The sequence below is a fragment of the Hemitrygon akajei genome, chromosome 18, assembly GCF_048418815.1.
Source record: "Hemitrygon akajei chromosome 18, sHemAka1.3, whole genome shotgun sequence".
Taxonomy (NCBI): domain Eukaryota; kingdom Metazoa; phylum Chordata; class Chondrichthyes; order Myliobatiformes; family Dasyatidae; genus Hemitrygon; species Hemitrygon akajei.
The window spans coordinates 15,301,128-15,317,661 of record NC_133141.1 but is presented as its reverse complement, the minus strand read 5'-3'; the positions used below and the strand labels follow the sequence as shown (position 1 = coordinate 15,317,661).

The following is a 16,534-nucleotide window of genomic DNA, read 5'->3' as shown; positions in this document are numbered from 1 at the left end:
CTGGGACTTGCCTTGTCTGGGGCCCTATTAGATCGGATATGATTGCACTTACCACTTCCACCATTAGATGGGGCTACAATGCTCCAGAATGACTTCATGCAGCATATTTAGTGACAAAAGAGTGTGTGAAATATAATTGAACAATGGATCAAGTTTATGCCTGTATAATACTTCTTCCTATTCTGGAGGTACATTGCAGCCAATAAATTCCTTCAACCCAAAGTGACTATTATTATCTAGGCAAATATAACAGCCAATTTGCATGGCATGATCCCACAATTAGAAAATTAGGTAGTTAACCTGTTCCTGGTACTGTTGGTCAGGATATTGTTAAGTTTTAAGTCTTGCTCTTCTAATAATGCTATGGGATCTTTAGCACCCCTAAGAATAAGCAGACATAGCCTTTGTTTAATTTCTGAGCCTAGAGACGTTTTTCCAAAGAGCACTCAGTCACTACTGAAGTACTGGAAGAGATTGTTAGCATAGATTATATACTGGGGTTGAATTCAAACATAGAAATACACAAATCATACTGAATTTATTTGGGTAAGTTAGTTAGATTTATGAGAAGTTTAATATTTTCAAGAACCTGTACAACTGTAATTCATTTCTACTTTTGTAATCAGAATCTGAGCAGAGAGTTCAAAGTGAATTTGTTCCTTACCAGTTGTAGTGTTTTTTTGTTCTGGCATTACATATCCGTTAATATCCACCTCTGCTTCATCAGATGGGGAGATCATCATGTTCGTGCCATTGGAGAAACGTGCACTGCTGTCTCGAGAGCGGTGGCCACGGAGCTGCAGCGTTCCGTTCAAAGAAATCTCTTCGTACAGATCCAGCGAGGATGCTGTCCCTCGACCCTCTGATGACTCAGAGATAGTCCGAGTCGTGGATTCATTCCGCGTCCTCAGTGAGCGCTTTGATCCCAGGTCTCCATTCTTCATTCCAGTCTTAAAGATGAAAAGGACACTTTGTTATAAGACACAGTACATAGTAAAGCACATGTTCCTCCTACAGGAATTTATCAAAAGTAAGTACTCCATGAGCACACAGTCATGTTTTTCATGTTTATTGGGTTTTTTTGTATCTCCCTCAGGTCCTCAATTCTAGTGGAGGACACTGGCTGAGGAGATCTGTTCAGACTATCATTGGCCTCGTGTTATTAAAACAAAAATGTAGTATATAACCCTGTATTCCCTTTCTCGCCAAAGTAATATTCTCTTATACTCTTCTTTCTCTCTTTTCTTTCTTCTATACAGTTCTTCCTGAACCATCAGATAATCGGTTCAAGCACTTCCACTTCCACTATTGTAGCAATTGGTTACAATTGGCACTGAAGTTCCACTTTCAAGATCCCTTTCTGTGTCCCCATTGCGGAATTAACTCATGCAGAGTATTTGGAGTATCTGGGTAGAGTCCCTAATTCCAACTCAATGAATTATCTGACTGAAGCAGAAGGAAAAGTGGACAGCTAACTGATCATGACTGTCTTTATGGGCCAGAAAAGCATTGTATACCCAATAAAATGAGCTTGCTCACAAGAAGTGAGTACCATGTTCAGTCAATTCAACATCCTAATTTTGGATTAGTGGCTTGATTTTGTGCTAGATCACAGTATAGGTCAATTGAGGACTGGAGGCAGCTAATGTTGTGCCTTCGTTAAAGAAAGGCTGCAAAGATAAGGCAGGGAACTACAGGCCAGTGAGTTAAATATATAAGAAAGTTACTGGAAGGAAGTCTGCGGAACAGGATTTACCAGCATATGGAAGGGCAAGGACTGATTTGGGATAGTCAGCGTAGCTTTATGTGTGTGAAATCATGTCTCACAGATTTGTTTTTTTGAAGAGGTGACCAAGAGTACTAACAGGGCCAAGGCAGTAGATGTGGTCCACATGGAGTACAGACCCCTACCAAGATTCTATCCTGAAGGGTCTCAGCAGCAAGTAAAAAATAAAAAAAGGAACGATAGAGTTTCATTGTAATGATTCATATGCTCAAAGCAGTGCACCAGGAATTTGGATATTGTAGACAGACTGCATGATCAGTTAGCCCTACCATCTGAGCTTCTGACAAGGTTCCAGATGGTAGGCTGGTCTGGAAAGTTTGATCACATGGAATCCAGGCTGACTGCCAATTTGGATACAGAATTGGCTTGGTGACAGGAGGCAGAGGGTGAAAGTGGAGAGTTGTTTTTCAGATTGGAAACCTGTGACGAGTGGTGTGCCACAGGAATTGGTGCTGTTATTTGTCATCTATATTAATAATTTAGATGACAATGTTTTTAAACATGTTTAGTAAGTTTGCAGACACCAAAATTGATGGGGTAGTGGATAATGAAAAGGGTTATATAAGTTTACAACAGGATCTAAGACCTATTTGGGAACTGGGCAAAGGATTGGCAAATAGAATTTAACTCAGACAAGTGTAAGGTGTTGCATTTTGGTCACTTAAGCTAGGGCAGGACTTACACAGTAAATCATCAGGCCCTTGAAAGTGTTGTAGAAGTGAGTGAGCAATAAGTACAGATACACAATTCCCTGAAAGTTGAGTCATAGGTAGACAGGATGATGAAGAAGACGTTCAACATGCTTGCCTTTATTAGTCAGGGCATTGAGATGTCACGTTGGAGCTGTACAACACATTGGTGGGACTGCACTTGCACTGTATGCAGTTCTGTTGATTGGATCTAGGGAGGATGTCATTAAGCTGGAAAGGGTACAGAAACGTTTCACGTGTTCTGTAAGGAGAAACTGGGTAGGCTGGGACTTCTTCCCCTGGAGCCTAGGAGGCTAAGGAGTGACCTCATCAAGTCAAGTTAAGAGTCAAGATTGTTTGTCAGTTTTCAGTATATTAGTGTAAAGGAGAACAAAATGATTGTTACTCCAAATCTGATGCAGTATTAAAAAAAATCAGATGATCCTTCTTTTTTTAAAAATGTATTTGCTTTACTGCCTGATTTAAATGAATGTATGCTGATAATGGGCGGGGATTTTAACTGTTGCTTAAATCTTTTGATTGACAAGAGTTCAACCAACCAACGACTTACAAATCACTCCGCATCACTTATTAACTCCTTTTTGATCGATTTTGGATTGATCAAATTATGGTGAATGGTCACAGTTTTTTCCCCTCAGGGTAGGTGAGTAAAAAACTAGGGGGCATAGGTAAATAAGAGGGAATAAGATTTGAAAGGGATATGAGGAGCAACATTCTCACACAGGTTGGTGAGGGTATGGAACAAGCTCCCAGAGGAAGCTGTAGAGATGGATACAATTAGTCCCAACGAGACAGCGTGTGATATTGGACCTGATATTAGGGAAGGATTCAGGGCAGGTGACAGAAGTGTGTGTAGGGGAACACTTTGCATCTAGTGAACCACAATGCCATTAGTTGCCAAGTAAATATACTAAAAGGTAGATCTGGTCTGTGAATTGAAATTGCAAATTGGAGAAAGGCCAATTTTGATGGTACCAGAAAGGATTTGGCAAGTGTGGATTGGGACAGGCTGTTTTCTGGCAACGGTGTACTTGATAGGTGGGAGGCCTTCAAAAGTGAAATTTTGAAAGTTCAATGCTTGTATGTGCCTGTCAGAATAAAAGTAGGGAACCTTCGTTTCCAAGAGATATTGAGACCCTGGTTAAGAGAAATAAAAGAGGTGCTTATGGAGGATAAGAAATGCAAGAGGACACTTAAAAAAGAAATCAGGAAAGCTAAAAGGATGCATGAAGTTGCTCTAGCAGACAAGGTGAAGGAGAATCCCAAGCTATTCTATGGATCTGTTAAGGGCCAAGGGATTGTAAGGGACAAAGTTGGTCCTCTGGAAGATCAGAATGGTAATCCATGGGTGAAGCCAAAATAGCTGGGGAGGTCTTAAGTAATTTTTTTGCATCTGTATTTACTCGGGAGATGGGCACAGACTCTATAGAAGTGAGGCAAAACAGCATCAACTTCATGCCCCCTGTACAGATTACAGAGGAGGGGGTGTTCACTATCCTGAGACTAATCAGGGTGGATAGATCCCCAGGGCGTGACAAAGTGTTCCCTCCGACCCCATGGGTGGCAAGTGCAGAAATTGCAGGGCCCTAGCAGCGATATTTAAATCATCCTTAGCAACAGGGGAAGTACCAGAGGATTGGAGGAAAGCCAATGTTGTTCTGCAGTTTAATAAAGGCTCTAAACAGAAACCAGGAAATTATAGGCCAGTGAGTCTGATATCAGTTGTGGGAAACTTATTGGAAGGTATTCTAAGAGACCGGATATGTAAGACCATAAGATAGAGGAGCAGAATTAGGCCATTTGGCACATTGACTCTGCTCTGCTATTTCATCATGGCTGATCCAATTTTCCTCTCAGCCCCAGTCTCCTGCCTTCTCCCCATCTCCCTCCATGCCCTGAACAATCAAAAATCTATCAACTTTTGCCTTAAATATAAAGACTTGGCTCCACAGCTGCTTGTGGCAAAGAATTCCACAGATTCACTACTCTCTGGCTAAAGAAATTTCTCATCATCTCTGTTCTAAAAGGACTTCCCTCTATTCTGAGGCCATGTCCTCTGGTCTTAGACTCCCCCACCATAGGAAACATCCTCTCCACATCCACTCTATCAAGGCATTTCACCATTCAATATGTTTCAATGAGGTCACTCCTCATTCTTCTAACTTCCAATGAGCAGAGGCCCAGAGCCGTCAAACACTCTTCATATGACAAGCCATTCAATCCTGGAATCATTTTCGTGAACCTCCTTTGAACCCTCTCCAGTTTCAGCACATCCTTTCTAAGATAAGGGGCCCAAAATTGCTCACAATACTCCAAGTGAGGCCTCACCAGTGCTTTATAAAGTCTCAACATTACATCTTTACTTTTATATTCTAGTCCTCTTGAAATGAATGCTAACCTCGTATTTGCCTTCATCAACCTGCAAATTAACCTTTCGGGAATCCTGCATACAGACTCCCAGGTGCCTTTGCACCTCAGTTTTTTGAATTTTCTCTCCATTTGGAAAATATTCAATCCTTTCATTTCTTCTACCAACATGCATGACCATAGACTTCCTGACATTGTATTCCATCTGCCATTTCTTTGCCCATTCTCCTCATCTGATTAAATCCTTCTGTAGCCTCTCTAATTCCTCAAAACTACCTGCTCCTCTACCTATCTTAATATCGTCTGTAAGCTTTGCAATAAAGCCATCAATTCCATCATTCAAATCATTGACATATAATGTAAAAAGAATCAGTCCCTACGCAGATACCTGTGGGACACCACTATTCATCGGCAGCCAGTCAGAAAAGGCTCCCTTTACTCCCACCCTTTGCCTCCTGCCAGTCAGCCACTGCTTTATCTATGCTAGAATCTTTCCTGTAATACCATGGACTCATAGTTTGTTAAGCAGCTTCATGTGTAAAATATAAGTATTTGGATAGACATGGACTGATTAAGGATAGTCAGCATGACTTCATGTGTGGTAGGTCATTTCTAACCAATCTTAAAGAGTTTTACGAGGAAGTTACCAGGAAAGTTGATGAAGGCAAGGCAGTGGATGTTGTCTACATGGACTTTAGCAGGACATTTGATAAGGTCCCGCATGTGAGGTTGGTCAAGAATGTTCAGTCGCTTAGCATTCAAGAAGAGGTAGTAAATTGGATTCAATATTGACTTTGTGGGAGAAGGCAGTGAATGATAGTAGAGGGTTGCCTCTCTGACAGGAGGCCTCTGACTAGTGAAGTGCTGCAGGGATCAGTGCTGGGTCCTTTGTTGTTTGTCATCTATATCAATGACATGGATGATAATGTGGTTAACTGGATCAGCAAATTTGCGGATGACACCAAGATTGAGGGTGTAGTGGACAGTAAGGAAGGCTATCATGGCTTGCAGAGGGAACTACACCAGCTGGAGAAATGGGCTGAAAAATGGAGATTGGAATTTAATGCAGACAAGTGTGAACTGTTGCACTTCAGTAGAACCAACCAGGGTAGGTCTTACACAGTGAACGACAGGACATGGAGGTAGAACAAACATATTTGAGAATACAGGTACATAGTTCGTTGAAAGTGGTGTTGAAAGCTTTTGGCACATTGGCCTTCATAAATCAAAGTATTGAGTATAAGAGATAGGATGTCATGTTGAAGCTGTATAAGACCTAATTTGTGAGATCCAATTTGGAGTATTGTGTGCAGTTTTGGTCACCTACCTACACAAAAGATGTAAACAAGGTTGAAAGAGTACAGGGAAAATTTACAAGGATGTTGCCGGGTCTGGAGGACCTGATTTATAAGGAAAGATTGAATAGGTTAGGACTGTCTTTTTTTTAGGAAGTAGAAGATTGAGAGGAGATTTGATAAAGGAATACAAAATTATGAGGGGTATAGGTAGGGTAAATACAAGCAAGCTTTTTTTAATTGAGGGTGGGTGGGACTACAACCAAAGGTCATGGGTTAATGGTGAAAAGTGAAAAATTTAAGGGGAACATGAGAGGAAAATTCTTCATGCAGAGGGTCCTGGGAGTGTGGGATGAGCTGCCAGCACAAGTTGTGCAGGCAGAGCTCAATTTCAACATTTAAGAGAAGTTTGGATAGGCACATAGGTGGTAAGTATATGGAGGGCCATTGGGAATAGGCAGTTTAAACGCATGAACTAGATGGGCCGAACAGCCTGCTTCTGTGCTTTACTTTTCTATGACTCTATAATTACACTGTATAGAAGACATTTAGACAGGTATATAGATAGGAAAGGTTAAGAGGGATATAGGTCAAATGTGAAAATGGGACTAACTCAAGGAGACAACTTTGCCAGCATGGATGAGTTGGGCCAAAGGGCCTATTTCTATACACAGAAAAAGGAATTTAGTCAACAAAACTAGAATATTACTTGTTGCATAACTTTTATATTAGTTAACAATTACATTAGCTACAATAAATATTCAAAAAATCAGGGCCCCTTGAGAAGATCCATTATTCAACTCTCAATTCAGACATAAAGTTCCAAAAGGTGTAGGGACCCTTTCTTGAATATTTTCAGAATTCCCAGCCAAACTAAAGGTTCATCCCTTCTTCCTTTCCTCTGCACATAACTCCCTGACTTTCAGCATTCTCCGGTAAAATTCTACGAACTCTGACATGTAAGCATACAACAGTTTATGTGTTAGGAAAATACACCTTCTCTATACCAACGCAGCTCTGTGGGGATAAAGGTTCTGTTTAACCCTTTTTGCTAATGCAATGATGGCTTGGAGATGGGAATGGGGAGGGGCAGGGAGGCAACCAAAGCATGATTGTACTATGGGTGCAAATCTTTCAGATGTGAATTGTACATTTTTTATGTACTGCACAAACCTCCTTTGTACTATGCTTTCTTGATTTTAAAAACCAATAAAAATATTGCTGAGAAAAAAAAAATCAGGGCCAAGATCTTCAAAATCTGTCCTTTAAAATACCAAGGCCGAGAATATTCTAATTATTTTTATTCGTATTCTTGCACTCTCAAAAAATACATATACTTTTGCTGCTTTTGTCAGAACCTCCAAATAGATCTTAACTTGTACTTACCTGCCGAGAGCCATCTGAACCAATCCCGTTCATTGGCATATATCCTGTAGGTAAACTGTTGCTCTGCAAAAGAAACAAAAATTATATTTGGAAGGGTACTTAATAAGAATTGTCCAGTCAGTCCAGAGCCCATTTGAGATAGTCGTAGACAAATGCTTAGTATCTTTAAATCTATCTGTTATTTAGTGTAGGAAAAATTGTAAAATAAGTTATTTTGGATTTCTGTGTAAGGGGTTTGTACATAACTAACCCAAGGTGTGTTTAATGGACCAGGATCACAGACAGCTGAGCTTTAGAATAGCAAACAAAACATTTGCATGTAGTCTCTTCCCCTGCCTCTCCATTCCTCATTTGAAGTCCTTATTTAAATGACCAGTTATTCACGTTGTTTGCATGCAACTTGACCAAAGAGCAAGGGGCACAAACAGCTGAACCTAATGTCACTTCATATTCACACACAGGGGTGGTCAGATATTACCAAGGGCTGAATCCTGGCCGATTTCTTTTTCTCCCCTATCTAGGAGTGCTGAACCTTATGTCTGTGGTGGGAAAGCTGTTGGAAAAGATTCTTAGAGATAGGATCTATGGGCATTTAGAGAATCATGGTCTGATCAGGGACAGTCAGCATGGCTTTGTGAAGGGCAGATCGTGCCTAACAAGCCTGATAGAGTTCTTTGAGGAGGGGACCAGGCATATAGATCAGGGTAGTGCAGTGGATGTGATCTACATGGATTTTAGTAAAGCACTTGACAAGGTTCCACACGGTAGGCTTATTCAGAAAGTCAGAAGGCATGTAATCCAGGGAAGTTTGGCCAGATGGATTCAGAATTGGCTTGCCTGCAGAAGGCAGATGGTCGTGGTGCAGGGAGTACATTCATATTGGAGGGTTGTGACTAGTGGTGTCCCACAAGGATCTGTTCTGGGACCTCTACTTTTTGTGACTTTTATTAACGACCTGGATCTGGGGGTAGAAGGGTGGGTTGGCAAGTTTGCAGACGACACAAAGGTTGGTGGTGTTGTAGATAGTGTAGAGGATTGTCGAAGATTGCAGAGAGACATTGGTAGGATGCAGAAGTGGGCTGAGAAGTGGCAGATGGAGTTCAACCCAGAGAAGTGTGAGGTGGTACACTTTGGAAGGACAAACTCCAAGGCAGAGTACAAAGTAAATGGCAGGATACTTGGTAGTGTGGAGGAGCAGAGGGATCTGGGGGTACATGTCCACAGATCCCTGAAAGTTGCCTCACAGGTAGATAGGGTAGTTAAGAAAGCTTATGAGGTGTTAGCTTTCATAAGTCGAGGGATAGAGTTTAAGAGACGTGATGTAATGATGCAGCTCTATAAAACTCTAGTTAGGCCACACTTGGAGTACTGTGTCCAGTTCTGGTCACCTCACTATAGGAAGGATGTGGAAGCATTAGGAAGGATGTGGAAGCTTTAGAAAGGGTACAGAGGAGATTTACCAGGATGCTGCCTGGTTTAGAGAGTATGGATTATGATCAGAGATTAAGGGAGCTAGGGCTTTACTCTTTGGAGAGAAGGAGGATGAGAGGAGACATGATAGAGGTGTACAAGATATTAAGAGGAATAGACAGAGTGGACAGCCAGCGCCTCTTCCCCAGGGCACCACTGCTCAGTACAAGAGGACATGGCTTTAAGGTAAGGGGCGGGAAGTTCAAGGGGGATATTAGAGGAAGGTTTTTCACTCAGAGAGTGGTTGGTGCGTGGAATGCACTGCCTGAGTCAGTGGTAGAGGCAGATACACTAGTGAAGTTTAAGAGACTACTAGACAGGTATATGGAGGAATTTAAGGTGAAGGGTTATATGGGAGGCAGGGTTTGAGGGTCAGCACAACATTTTGGGCTGAAGGGCCTGTAATGCGCTGTACTATTCCGGATGTTCTATTACTCTGATCCCAGTTAAGGTCATCCTCTAACTGGAATGTCAAGTTTAGGGTCCTTCTGATCTCTAACAAGTTGATCACTTACCCCACCAAACCATAAGGGATTCTGCTGCTTCTCGAAATATGCTCAGAGAAATCCACTTACAATTCTGCACTCTAGGTAGCTGGTCAATTCAAGGGAAATTAAGAATAGGCAATAAAAGCTTGGTCTTATCAATGATGTCCCCACATCATATGAATTTTTAAAAAAAATCAAAGCTGATATTTTGGAACTTCCTAATGCAATCAATATTTAGGAGAGATGGAAGGGAACTAACTACCCTTCCCCCAAATAATCGGTTCTTGGCACATTTATTTTTGCTATTTCATACCCTGGTCGATTCAGTCCTCAGTCGTACTCCACCAGATGGTGGGTTATCCAGTGTGGTTCCTATCACATCCTCTTCCAGCTCATTATAATCCACGAGGTCCTCGTCGTATTCATGCAGGGCCCTTTGGTCACTGACATATGTATTACTGGCCCTCTCATCACGCTGAAGAAAGATGCAGAAAGGTTATGGATACAGCTGGCATGTTGTTGAGATATAATTAAGTAGGTAGTGATGCAGTTAAATTATCAAAATATAGCACATTTAATAAAATATTCCATCTTAGTTGCTAAAATCAAAATATTGAAGAAACAAATAATCTATAATACTTCTAGGTTTAATTAATGCCATTTTTATAAAAGGCTGGAAATGGCTCATCCATTAAGTTGCATCTGATCACTATTTGAGCACTGTTCTATCTGTAGGACATTCTAAAAATCTCTTGAACCTTGACTATGTGTACAACTGAAAGCAATATTTTTACAATTTAACATAGGTAAATCTAAGGAGTCAGTGACACATCAAGGTAAACCAGTGCTGTAACTTGGGGTAGGACATCCGATAGAGAATGGTGAGAGTGTAGACCTTGCTACCATAGAGTGTGATTGAGGCAAATGGCATACTGTGCAAAAATCTTGGGCACATATACAGGTAAATCGCTCTGGAGCCTAAACATTTTGTAGTGTACTGTAGTAAGATATTGCACTGTACTGCTGCTGCAAAAAAACAACAAATTTCATGACACACAGAAGTGATGATAAATCTGATTCTGATCTGGGTCTCTATTATGGATTGAGAGTGGGAAGGGGACGGAGAGGGGAATCATGGTTGGGAAAAGGGGAAGGGAGAGGGGAGGGAGTGGGAAGCACCAGAGAGACATTCTGTGATGATCAATAAATCAATTGTTTGGAATCAAATGACCTTGACTGGTGTCTCGGGGCTGGGCGTATCTGCACCCGTACCACTCCCCGTCCCTGGCACTCCTTCTCTGCCACCTGTCCCACACCCCTCACACAGCACTCCACCCTCGCCATTCCCAATGTCCTTTGCTCCCGCCAGATTTACAAACTCACTTTCCGCTCCACATTGACAAATACAGTGCTGTGCAAAAGTCTTAGGCGCCCAAGCTGTATGTATGTACTTAAGACTTTTGCTCACTACTGTAGATAGACTAATAGTGAAATGAGATTAGAAGACATTGCTGACAGTTGTTAGAGGAGGAAAGGTTCCAATGGAATAGAAAAAGTCTCATTGGATCAAAGGGCTTGTCCGCATGTTCTGTACTCAATGTAATTCAATTAACTAATTCTATTTTTGAGCTCCTCAAATTTAACATTTTTATATCAGTTGACAGACTGTTCGCAAACAATTTCAGCGTCTTTAAGAGGCACTGCAAGAACATACCTCAAGAACCAAATATCTATCTGGATCCCGGGCCATTCGAGAAAATTCTGCACCAAGTTCTTTGAATGTAGGACGACTGTCTTCGTCAATCATCCAGCCTATTTTAGAAAAATGAAGACAGTGACATTTTGTTGCACTGCAATTATATATTAGTGAAAAGGGCAGAAGAAAGGGAATGGGACATGGGAAACAGATTTCCACTTGTGATTAATTCAGGAAGTCAGCAGTCTTTATCAACATTTTGTCAAAAGTCTGAAGGTTTGTACAAGCATCTAAAGGGAGAGGGAAAAGACACATGGCCATGGAGTTTTACTCAAGACCTTTTGAAATCCACCTGTCTTCTGTTAAGGACATTCACGTGAAGATGGATGAGCCGTGATGTATCCAAATTATAAAATCATATAACCATATAACAATTACAGAACGGAAACAGGCCATCTCAACCCTTCTAGTCCGTGCTGACACTTACACTCACCTAGTCCCACTGGCCCGCACTCAGCCCATAACCCTCCATTCCTTTCCTGTCCATATACCTATCTAATTTTACTTTAAATGACAATACCGAACCTGCCTCTACCACTTCTACTGGAAGCTCATTCCACACAGCTACCACTCTCTGAGTAAAGAAATTCCCCCTCGTGTTACCCTTAAACTTTTGCTCCCTAACTCTCAAATCATGTCCTGCCAAATCCTGCCAACATTCAATGCTTTGGACAATGTAACCTTTTTAAAGACCTTTATGCATGTTGAATACATGTTATTGCAGTAATTTTTTTGCCTTCTGTTCAAAGTACATTTATTATCAAAGTATGTATACTGTACACGGCCTTGAGATTTGTCTTCCTACAGGCAGCCACTAAACAAAGAAGCTCATTAAAAAACCCACACAACAAAGACTGTCAAACATGAAAAAAAGAACAAATTGTGCAAACAATAAAAAAAGCAAATAAATAACACACAGAACATGAACTGCAGAGTCCCTGAATGTGAGTCTGCAGCCACGGAGGTGAGTGAAGATGGATACTACAGTTGACAGGGATTGCAACAAATCTTACTGAAGCACGTCATAATCTGGTCCATATGCTTTCACGTTTGGATTTTGTCACTGATGTTTGAATGTGAGTGTCAATGCTGATGAGTGAAATAATCATTTATTTAACGTTCACTGATAATAAGTCAAGTACATCAATCATTTCAATCTTTTAGCCGATAGCACTCTGGAATTCCCTCCCTAAACGTCTATTTCTCTTTCTTCTTGACAAATGCCCTTTCAAAACAATCTGTTTGACCATGCTTTCAGTCATGTGCTTGTTTGTCCCTTTTGTGATTCAATGTGAGACTCTCTTTGATAATTAGTTAGCTTTATTCTAACTAATTACAGACTTTATAGAAGCCAAGAACTGATGCTGTTAAAGAGGCTGTACATTGCAAGTTGCAATATATTCTGTGCACCTTAAAGTGACATTTCACAATCTACAATACATTTGTGACTCTGTATACACCAATATTGTTCCAATATGATATTCTGTACCCTAGTTCTATTTTAAGAATGTGTCTATTGATACTATTCCTACGGTACTGATTAAGCAGATTGCTTGTAATTGGCATTAGCTAGTTTTCTACACTGGATCTTGTTTACACAGGAGCCTTAGGTCCCACAAACCAGGTTCAGGAACAGTTATTCCCCTTCAACCATCACGCTCCTGAACCAGGTTGGATAACTTCACCCACCTCAATGCCGAACAAAATCTATAACCTACAGATTCACTTTCAAGGCCTCCACAACTCATGTTCTTAGTATGATTTATTATTATTGTTGTATTTGCACAGGTTGTCTCCTTTCGCACACTGTTTTTTCATTGATTCTATTGTATTTCTTTGTTTTACTGTGAATGCCGCAAGAAAATGAATCTCAGGGTTGTATAAAATGATGCATACACACTTCGATGATAAATTTACTTTGAACTTTCTTTTCTGTCTGTTCCAATGTCTTTTATTTCACTGCATCTTGGAATCGGGATATGGGAGATGAGGGTAACAGGAAATGTCTTCCATCAAGCCGCCACTTATTTAATTTTCTGGGGAGTGATAGTGTACATTAAATGTGTTCACATGAATTTGAATGATTGCTGAGTATTTCCACATCATATCCCATGTTAACCCTGGTGAGACTGGGGATCACTTTCCTGACATCCTGTCCAGACAACAGCAGGATATAAAAATTTAAACTAAATGCAGCCGGTTGGCAATTTCCTTAGATAAACAAAACCAGAAATGATGAATACAGCTACTGTACTTTCCATAAAGTGATCTGCCTCTGGGTTTTCCTTTACCCTGAAACAATTTTTATTGTGAAACAATGTCAGAGCAGTGTTTGTAACAATCAGGAATTAATGGTTACAGAACTGCCTAAATACCACTCTGCTCTTCAGAGGGTGCTGATTTCATCCAGTTGTCTGACCCACTGAATTGACAGAAAATCTTGGAATCTGTGCTGTGAAAGTTAGGGACAGAGAAAAAAGAGGAGTTCATTCACTACTTTCATGCTGCTTTTCCGCTCAATAAGATCAAAGTTGTCATGTAACCTTGCTTCATTTCTCATTAGGGCGGCATGGTAGCATAGTGGCTAGCACGAAGTTTTACAGTACAGGAGACTGGAGTTCAATTCCCGCTGCTGTCTGTAAGGAGTTTGTACGTTCTCCCCGTGACCGCGTGGGTTTCCTCCGGCTGCTCCGGTTTCCTCCCACAGTCCAAAGACATACTGATTGATAAGTTAATTGATCACTGTAAATTGTCCCATGATTGGGCAAGGGTTAAATCAGGGGTTGCTGGGAGGCATGGCTCGAAGGACTAGAAGGCTTATTCTGTGCTGGATCGCAATAAATAAATAAATAACATCTTTGTTAGCTAACAAAATAAAATCTATCAGTCTTGGATTTAAGATTAACATCTGAACTAATATCAATTTTTATTTATGGAAGAGAGGTCTAAACCAACATTATTCTGCATGTACAGTAGAAGTGGTTCTTAGTCATCCTCAGAAGGTCAATCTGTAACCACTAGCCCACGTCCACCCACCTCTAGTTCCAGCCTCTCAAACCATGCATTCTCTTTAATGTCTGGGAAACGTCAATCAAGCAATCCCTTAATCCTTCTAAAATCCATCAAGTAAAATGCTTATTTGTAGTCATATACTTACATTTCACCATCACCATGTAAACATCAATGGTACAGATATGAGGCTGTGGTAAGCGTTCACCTTTCTCCAACAGACCAGGGATCTCACGAACAGCAATGTCCTCATATGGTTTACTGCCAAATGTCATCAGCTCCCATATGGTGACACCTGCGAAGACCACACAATATTTCAAATCAGTTAATTCCTATAGCCACAGACAAAGGAGTTTAAAGTCACTTCCATGGCAATGTGCACAAAGCTGAACATATAAGCTTAAAATTGCTGTTGGCACAACTGAAGGTTCAATTGAGAATTACTTGGGCTTCTGAGCATTTCAAAGGAAGTGTCTTCACTCAGAAGACTCCTGAGTGGTATATGAAAAGATTTGCTTTGGTGCAGGCAGAATGAATCAGCCGTTTATGCAAAGAAGCAATAAACTTCATAACAGGCTGTGAACTACTTTTAGAAGCCATTCATTTGTGCTGGGTGGCTGAAATTCAGTATTCATTCTAAGTAATTGAGGGCTACAGATGAAGAATAACTAATTTTACTGATTGAGCGCAAAGAAGCCCAATTAGAAAGACTCAAGGAGGAAAACCCTGAATGGGATTCCTGGCCATTCCTCTCTCCTTTTACCCTTCCATCTTGGCGCTGTAGACATGGGAAACGGTGTCAATACAGGCCGCAGTCCTGGGCCCAGAAGAGGTGAAAACAGACCAACAAGAAGATGGCAGAGTTCCAGGGATGTGATCTCATGTGCACAAGTACAAGAAAGCACATCTGCGAACAACATTCCTCATTGATTGCTGGAAGGTGCTAAACAGTTGGACATGATGAGCTGGGGGGAGAAAATTAAACCACAATAAAAGCAGGACAAAATAGGTTTTATCTGAAAAGAAACGCTTAGGAGATATGCAATATTTACAGTTGGGATTGCATAAGAAACGTACACAGGATAGCATCGCAAAGACTTTTCACATATCCTCATCACGTCAGTGTACCTAAATTACTCTCCCGTGTATTATTGATACGTCGTACACCACCGATACGAAAGGATGAGAGCAACGGGAGGCGGTCCCTGACAGCTTATGTCATCGCCTGTGTCCAAGGTTGGGGGTTATCGTAGGAATGGCAGTCAACACACAAAGATGTGTGCCTTGCATTATAATGTTAATGTCCTACAACACTGCACTGAGTGACAGTCACAGAGATACCAAACTATAGCAGCATCATAACAGTGTATTGCACTGAATGTCATGGTTGAAAGTGAATACTGAGCAAGCCAATCCTTACAGACCTCAGAAGAGGTACCATGTAAGGTCTCAGTCCAGTGCCACATCCAATCCATAAACATCTCCAAACACGGGATCGTAAGCAGGTTGGATGAATCAACCACAACAACAGCCATCCTGAGAGAATCAGGCACAAGGTTCTCAGTTCACAAGATCTCTGGCTTCCCAACAGCGTGTTCCTGCAACAATGCAATTAGCTTGCACATTTACTTCAAGAACTTGTAGTTTCTGGTATATCTGAAACCTGTGTATTGTGAAATTACATTCACACTGACCAAAAGAAGAGGCTTGCATTTCTATTGCGCTTTTCATCACCCCAAGATATCCCAAAGCATTTAGCAGACAACTAAGTCATTTTGTGTTGCTATAACTGTAATGTTATTTAATGCAATTTGCGCATGGCAAACACCTACAAATTGCAATACAACAATGATCTAGACTGCTGTTTTTTCCCCAGAAGCTGAGGGCCAGTGCTAGCCAGCAACTCCCCTGGCCCCTTGAAAATAGAGCCAAGGGATCTCTTGTATCCATTTGAGAAGCAGGTGGATGTTTGGTTTGACAGCTCAAGTGTGAGTGTAGCACTCTCACAGTATTGCACCTTTGTGTCAACCTATGGGTGCCACGGTAGCGTAGCAGTTAGCATGATGCTATCACAGCTTGGGGCATCCTGGAGTTCAGAGTTCAATTCCGGCGCCATTCTGTAAGGAGTCTCTGTACGTCCTCCCTGTGACACGCCTGGGGTTTCTCCGGGTCCTCCGGTTACTTTCCACAGTCCCAGGTAGATGGTAAATTGTCCCATGATAAGGTTAGGGTTAAATCGGGTTTGTCGGGGGTTGCTGGGGTGGTGT

At 41.2% G+C, this 16,534-nt stretch overlaps 1 protein-coding gene across 2 annotated transcripts in view; it reads right to left on the bottom strand.

Annotated features, from left to right (window-relative positions):
• Positions 1 to 16,534, bottom strand: part of LOC140741132 (receptor tyrosine-protein kinase erbB-4-like) — a 138,778-nt gene that overhangs the window by 3,931 nt on the left and 118,313 nt on the right. For both annotated transcript variants that reach the window (XM_073070942.1, XM_073070941.1), the window contains exons 23-27: positions 14,416 to 14,562; positions 11,217 to 11,314; positions 9,816 to 9,977; positions 7,545 to 7,607; positions 665 to 950 (exon numbers count right to left, since the gene is read on the bottom strand). In XM_073070942.1, the coding sequence (XP_072927043.1) occupies positions 665 to 950; positions 7,545 to 7,607; positions 9,816 to 9,977; positions 11,217 to 11,314; positions 14,416 to 14,562 (756 nt within the window). The remainder of the gene's footprint in view (positions 1 to 664; positions 951 to 7,544; positions 7,608 to 9,815; positions 9,978 to 11,216; positions 11,315 to 14,415; positions 14,563 to 16,534) is intronic.